Source organism: Erigeron canadensis, chromosome 1, assembly GCF_010389155.1.
Source record: "Erigeron canadensis isolate Cc75 chromosome 1, C_canadensis_v1, whole genome shotgun sequence".
NCBI classification, from domain to species: Eukaryota; Viridiplantae; Streptophyta; class Magnoliopsida; order Asterales; family Asteraceae; genus Erigeron; species Erigeron canadensis.
The window spans coordinates 42,383,442-42,390,580 of record NC_057761.1 but is presented as its reverse complement, the minus strand read 5'-3'; the positions used below and the strand labels follow the sequence as shown (position 1 = coordinate 42,390,580).

The 7,139-nt window shown below is 31.4% G+C and overlaps 1 protein-coding gene across 1 annotated transcript; it reads right to left on the bottom strand.

The window, feature by feature from the left end:
- Positions 1 to 5,243: 5,243 nt before the first annotated feature.
- Positions 5,244 to 7,128, bottom strand: LOC122585042 (methyltransferase FGSG_00040). Its single transcript, XM_043757142.1, has one exon. It carries the CDS (start codon positions 7,014 to 7,016, stop codon positions 5,427 to 5,429), a length of 1,590 nt encoding a protein of 529 aa, XP_043613077.1. The 5' UTR covers positions 7,017 to 7,128; the 3' UTR covers positions 5,244 to 5,426.
- Between the last annotated feature and the right edge of the window lie 11 nt (positions 7,129 to 7,139).

Sequence of the window (7,139 nt, the reverse complement as noted above, 5' to 3'; positions counted from 1 at the left end):
ACAACGTCCACCCGGATCAAAAGGAACATAGGTATCGACCGACTCTGTAGCTTCCTTTGACTTTTTAGTTTTTAGTATCAAGAAACACAGCTTTAAGATTCACAAAAATGGAGCCAAATTGGATTTGTTTATTCGGCCCATCCACATACTTTTCTAGTTTTTCAATAGGTCCACCAAAAACCAATTTAGATAAATCATGATGATCAGGTGTAAACTTCAACCCCATGGAATTACCAACAATGATGCCTAATATAACCTCTTGTTCGTACCCTATAACTGGAAAAGATATCATCTTTTCAATATGTTTAATAACATTATGGCCAACCTTATTAATAAAAATATCTTGAAATTTTATTGTAGAAAAAGATTGACATAGCATCTCATTCACCATACTGACATGTCTCATTATAATAAAATTTCATACTCTTAGCCGTCATTTTAGCCACTTGATAACATCCCTTAACCACCCTAAAATTCACTTTCTTTGCCTTTCGCATATGGTACGAATGTAGCAATAATAAACATAGCAAGGTAAAACTTGGATCTTTATGTTTGAAAATAGAAACATTATATTTTTTTTTAGGTCTTCTTCTTTCCCCGGCTTCTTGTCGAAAGCTTCATCTTTAACGATTGAACTCTTGGTTGCCCAAAAATACCATTCTTCATCCCCATATTCATCAAACACATGAAGTGTTTGATAGTGTTGGAATGTGATCATGTTTTAATAAATCGCATGTCCGAAAATAATTTAAGCCTACGGGGTCACACAAAATGACACGGTAACTCTATATTATTAATTAGTATATTAAAATAATATATTAATTAATTAGATCACGAAATGATTAATTTAAATATATTAAGGGGTTAATTATATTTAATTAATTAAAGAGGAGGATTGAAATGTGAAAATTAGAAAATGGATTTGGACCCTAAATCTAAAGGGGGCCGGTCCTAATTAGGGCTTTGTAAGCCTTAATCTAGCTTATAAATAGAGGGTTAAATTAAGGGTTTTATATATCAATACACACAACAAAAATCCTCCTCTCCTCTTTTCTTTGGGTTCGGCCGAAAACAAGTATACCAAGGAGTTTTCGGTTTCTTTGTAATCTTCCAATTACCATGAAGTCTCCATATAATTAATGCTTTGGCATTAATTCATGTGATGTTGTTTGTTTGTCGACAACAAAAAAAATTGGTTTTGATTACAAGGATTTCGTATGAAGAGAATATTAAACAAACGGGTTTGTTTGGTTCGTGATCGGGGTACTAGCATACGGTATAAGGGGTGTTTAGTGTGCGATCGTAGAGGAGTTTTACTTTAAACCCTACAATAATAATAATCTTATTATTAATAATATTATTGCAAGCTTTGCGCAAAGGTACACGTTTCGATTCTCTCTTTGTTAATTAATTTGATTACATATACGTTTCTTTTCGCTGCATACTCGTGATTATATGTTTTATATATGTCATATTCTAACAGATAGAGGGTGCAACAATTCTCAAGATACTCCTCTTTCTCATAGGTCTCGTCCCGAATGAAAAACACTGAGTGGGTTTCTTGAAACTTGTAACTATCGTCGTCACCAAGATGCTCCTCTTTTCAAATGATCTCATCCCAGATGACATTCTTTGGGTAAGTTTCCTGGATCTTGCGATCTTGTGAATCGAACACGATTTCATCGCTGCCTCCATCAGCGATTCAACAAATAAAAAGGTTATTCTCATCACAAAAAGCCATTTGAATCAACCTAAGCTTTGATACCAACGGATAAAAAAAAACGCAATTAAACGGCTAAGAACACAAGTTCTGTATTTTTTTAATATCACAAAAAAACTATTTCTAAACATTCTCCATCCTATAATTTATACTAATTCTAAAATTATTATAATACGAAAAAAATCAACTCATAATTATCCAAATAAATAAAAAGATAACTTATAAAAATAAAATAGAACTTATTAAAATAGAATATAATCTGGGTCACGGGTCTCCTGCATCAGTTTGGTTATGGAATGAGAGAAGAATAACTTTCATTCTTATTTTGTTCTGGAATATTATATATTTTGCCAAATAAAAGAGAAGCTAACACACACTACTGAGCATCACAAAGATTTGTTGATTAACAAAGCCGACTGCCATCATCCTAATCAAGCAATTATTCTCGCTAAAAGAATTATAACATGATCTACAGGCGCGAATTGCGTGAACATGACTATATTATGTAGCAATTTATTGACATAATGATCAAGAGTTTAACCTTAGTAATTTTTTTTTGAAAAACCGAGCATATAAATGGCTAATAACCCCAATTTTAGTGTGTCCATACCGGATTCGAATCCTGACAATACCCTAAAGGGTTTGCTTTTTCATGGTTTAATCCTGTCATTGAGATTTCATTCATCTTAAAAGTTTATAGGGAAAAATTCATAAAGAAGTAACCTATTTACACAAATTTCCTATTAAAGATAACCTATCTTGTTTTCGTCTATTTAAAGGAGCCTATCTCCAAAATTTCCTAATAAAGGGTATCTCATTAGTTTTTGACAGACGACGCCCGTTAAGTGCCATATCACCGATGCCACGACGTGGCAGTTGACTTTGACTAACTTATCCAAAATGAACATATGTAAGTTAGTCAAAGTCAACTTTCACGTCAGCAAATCTGATGACGTGACAGCGGTGACGTGACACTTAACGGGCGTCGTCTGTCAAAAACTAACGAGATACTCTAAATTAGGAAAATTTTGGAAATAGGGTCCTTTAAATAGACCAAAACAAAATAGGTTACCTTTAATAAGAAATTTGTGTAAATAGGTTATTTTTTTATATATTTTTTCTTAGTTTATAACCTTCGCAGATCCTTTAAAGGATACCTTTATCCCATTCTGGAAATGTTTACTAAATTGGATTTTGGATAAGTGGATATTTGGATAATGCAATAAGACTATTTAGATTAGACAATTTTGTTTAAATTTGGCTTTTTTTGGTTGGAACTACTTTTCTATTTATTCCCAATATAGTATAGATAGTACGAGTACTATGTTTTGTTATCTTGTATATATAAATTTCTGTAAACTAATTTGTATCAAGTAAACAATAACTTGTGAAGCTTAAAGTTATATCCAAGTTTTATTGATAGTTTCCCATTACGAGTTTGTTTGATACTCTCATAACGTCAACAAAGAAACATAATAGGATGGAGATCCTCTAAAGTTAAAACCCAACTTTATTAGTAAAATTGGTATCTTGACCATTGAATTAAAATCAAATGTAAAGATTCAAAAATATTTGAATCTTGACCTTTGATTTTAATCTAAAGGTCAAGATGTGCTCAACTTTATCTATAAAGTTGAAAACAACTTTAGAGGATCTCCATCCAACATATATATATATAATAATAGTAAAACGGAACAAAATGAATAGTTATTTGGTTTGATTCGTTTGGTTCGGACTTAGAGTAATTTAGGTGGGCTAAGATCCATACGTTGTACTGTTGTAGCAATTTAAAATCAATCAAATTCATCTAATTGAATCGGATTAAAAATAGTAATGTCATTTTAATTCAATAATAGAAAATCCATGATCAATATGGAGTGTTTTTCTTTGCAATCCACATCTCAAAAAAGATGAGATTACATGAGAAAATGAGATGTGAAGTTCATGTTCAATGAATTTAGTTTATCCTATAACATCAATACAAATGCCCCTCTATTATTAAGGTTCCATTTTATCTATAATGTTGAACAATGACAAACTATAAAAGTTTATGAAATTGATAGTTTTGTTTTTTATGTTTTTCTAGGCTTTTTTTTTTCTTCCATTTCCACATATAGTTCATGTTAAGTGATATTTCAGAAGACTCCACAATAGCAGTCAAAAAATGTTTCAAAGCTAATTCTCCACCATCAAATGCAACATCTAGATACTTAATTGACATGCTGATTATCATTTCTATTTGCATTTTAATATGTGTTTTTGATAATGATTTGTTCAGTTTTCTTATTATTATTGTTTGGCTCTTAGATAAGAGTAGAATATTATCTTTCAATAGAAAATCAAAGGTGAAAGTTTGTGGAGTGTTGACCATAAACTGTATTAACTGAGTTGTCATAAGTTTCGTGATGATTCCGAATAAGGAAAGCAAGAAAGAACGGAGATTAAAAGTATTACTTAAAAGAGAAACACATGTACTGTATTATATCTCTCAATTTGAAATTAAGCAACTAATTAAAAGCTACTTTATCTTGAAAAATTGAGAGAAATACTATGATTTGGATTTATACCAAACATCTACATCTATACTGTTTTTAAGTTGCAAGTTTTCAGAGTTTTTAACCAAAATGGTGTCTTTTTAAAATATTTATCAAAGTGGTGTAAACTCCTTTTTTTTAGACATTCTTTCTTCTAAACCCCTTTTTTACTCACTTTTTTTTTTCTTACAAAAATAAGAGCAGCATACGTAAATGTTGCAAATGATCATGTATTTCATATTTCAGCATATGTAGAAAAATGGTCATCAAATTAAACCATCGGTATTGGATTTGTCAATGTTGCAATCATAAAAAAAAAAAAAACCACTGATCTGCCTCATGTTAAGCCTTAAGACTATATATGTTAGAGATAGCAAGTTAATACTAACCTTTGAATCTTAAAGAAAACCCAATTGGTACCCATAAGTCATAACACAAAACTTTGCTCAAAAACCTGTAGATTTGTCTGTATTATTGTTACACCAAATACCAATATGATGCAAGTTAAATGAACATATAATAAGAAAATGCATGATAATCAAAAATTATAAAAGAAAATATTAAAAGAAGAAAAAAAAAAGATAAGGGAAGTACAGTCGTAATGAAGAGCTAGAAACAATGAAACATATAAAACTCTATGAAGAGCTAGAAACAATGAAACATATAAAACTCTTATTTGGTAATTATTTTGAACAAACAAAACTCTTATTGGTAATTATTATTTATTTATTTTTTTAAACAACAAAATATATATATATATATATATATATAAAAGAAGCTACTAGTGAGGAGCTAATGCCAAAGAAAAGTAGCATAGATATATGTTGGTAATTATTTTTACAACTACTCTTATTAACAAAGATAGGTTTTTTTGTTTTTTTTGTTTTAAAATTGGTTTTGTATTACAACGTAATTTGGAATCAAACATGAAGAACAAATTGAATATCTCAAGTTAGAACTTACCTTTAAGAATTGCAAAGATAATTTACTATAAAAAAAAATCGTTTTTGTATTCCAACATAATTTGGAATCAAACATGAAGAACAAATTGAATATCTCAAGTTAGAACTCTAGATTTAGTGATTTACCTAAGAATTGCAAAGAGAATTTACTCTAAAAAAAATACTAAAGGAACAAGAACATCAAATGTATCAGATTAAGCCCAATTTTGATCAACTAAGTAGACTTCTCATTGCTTGTTTCTTCATTACTTTCCCATAAACTCCTCTCCCTAACTTCATTACCTTCTCCATTTCCACCACTCCACCACCACCATTCCTCTTCATCCCTTCAATGACCACCCTTAAAACACGCTCATCGCCCCCAACCGCCTCCACGATACTCTCCACGACCATCTCTATTGTCGGAATTTTCCTCCCCCACTTCCTCAATAACTTCTCCGATACAAAAAGTTCCGAATAAACCTTCCAAAATGAAGCCCTCAAGTAACCTTTCATTTTACCTCTCACCATCCATTTCCTCATACACTCCTCTAACTTATAAATCGTTGTTCCGACATCTGCCCCATTTTCATGCCCAATTTCAATTTCTCCCATCTCGTGTTTTAACCAAATTTCGTTCTCAAATTTGCACCTCTTGCAATGACAATCAAACCCCCAATTGTTTGCCATTTGTTTTCGGGCTTTTAATGGTGAAAACACATCAAAATAGCCAAAAGTGATCTCTTCACCTTCTTTTATATCTCTAGAAGCATGAACAATTACATGATCTCCAATGTGAAATCTCCTGGCATTAGGATTACATGAATGATTAATAAAAGAAGCTAAAACCCATAGCCCAACTCCATGATAATCGCCATTTTTCCCCAAAAATTTACTTGAAAATGTCTCTTCAACAAGCGAATTCACATCCAATATACTCAACAAAAAATCCATATCCATCTTTTCATTCAATAACCTACAATCTTGCTCTGATTCAGGCCTAAAAATACCGATATCAGGAACCTCAAGAGCTTCCTCATTTTCACCAACAGATAACTTTGAGATCATATATTGTGTTCTTTTGCAACTTGAACTTGATTTAACAACTTTATCTATAAAATTCTTCCACATTACCATTTGAGCATTGTGATCCAAATCTTCATTTTTCGACAATATCCCTCTTTCGGTTGCAATAGCTTTAGTGACCAACAACAAAGAACCAACATCAATATTCTTAGTTGCAACCAATCCTCTACCACTAATTTCAGATTTTTTGATTTCAATAGCCCCAATGTACTCTGCTAACTCAGGAAGCTTACCTTTAAACCCATTTGTAATCCAACTAGTAAAATCAAATGCACCAGATCTTGATAAAGATTCAAGCTTTTTACAATTTTCCAAATACCCATTTAAGATTTTAGAATCTTTATTAATGGGGTGATCAAGATTCGCAATCTTGAAACAATTTAAAGCCATACTATATCTATCAAGATTCAGCAAGATCTTACCTTTACACATTAGGGTTTTGAAATGGGTATTTTCAATCTTCAACGATTCATCACAATCTTTAAGGGCTTCATCAAAATCCCGGATTTTCGATCTTGTTTCGGCCCGCTTTGAAAAGGCTAAACAGAGAGATTCTTGGAGTTTCGGGTCGGGTTGATTTTGGGGATTTGAAATGTGGGTTTGGCATAGAGATATATATTGAGAATATGTTTGTATTGATTGTTCCCAGTCTTCTCTAAGAAAAAATTGATTGGCTTTGAATCGAAGATGTTGCATTTTTTCCTCTTCTGTGATTTGTTGTTCTGTTTCTTTCATGTTTTCAATGGTGGTTCAAACTGTGTGTGTGTTTTGGGGGAAATATGTAAATTTGAAATGGAAAGGAAATATAACGGGCAACGGCTATATTACTAAATATCTGATTTTAAGATGTTAGTAAAT

Coding starts and splice junctions, on each gene's coding strand:
- LOC122585042 (XM_043757142.1), bottom strand. CDS start 7,016: ATGAAAGAAACAGAACAACAAATCACAGAAGAGGAAAAAATGCAACAT.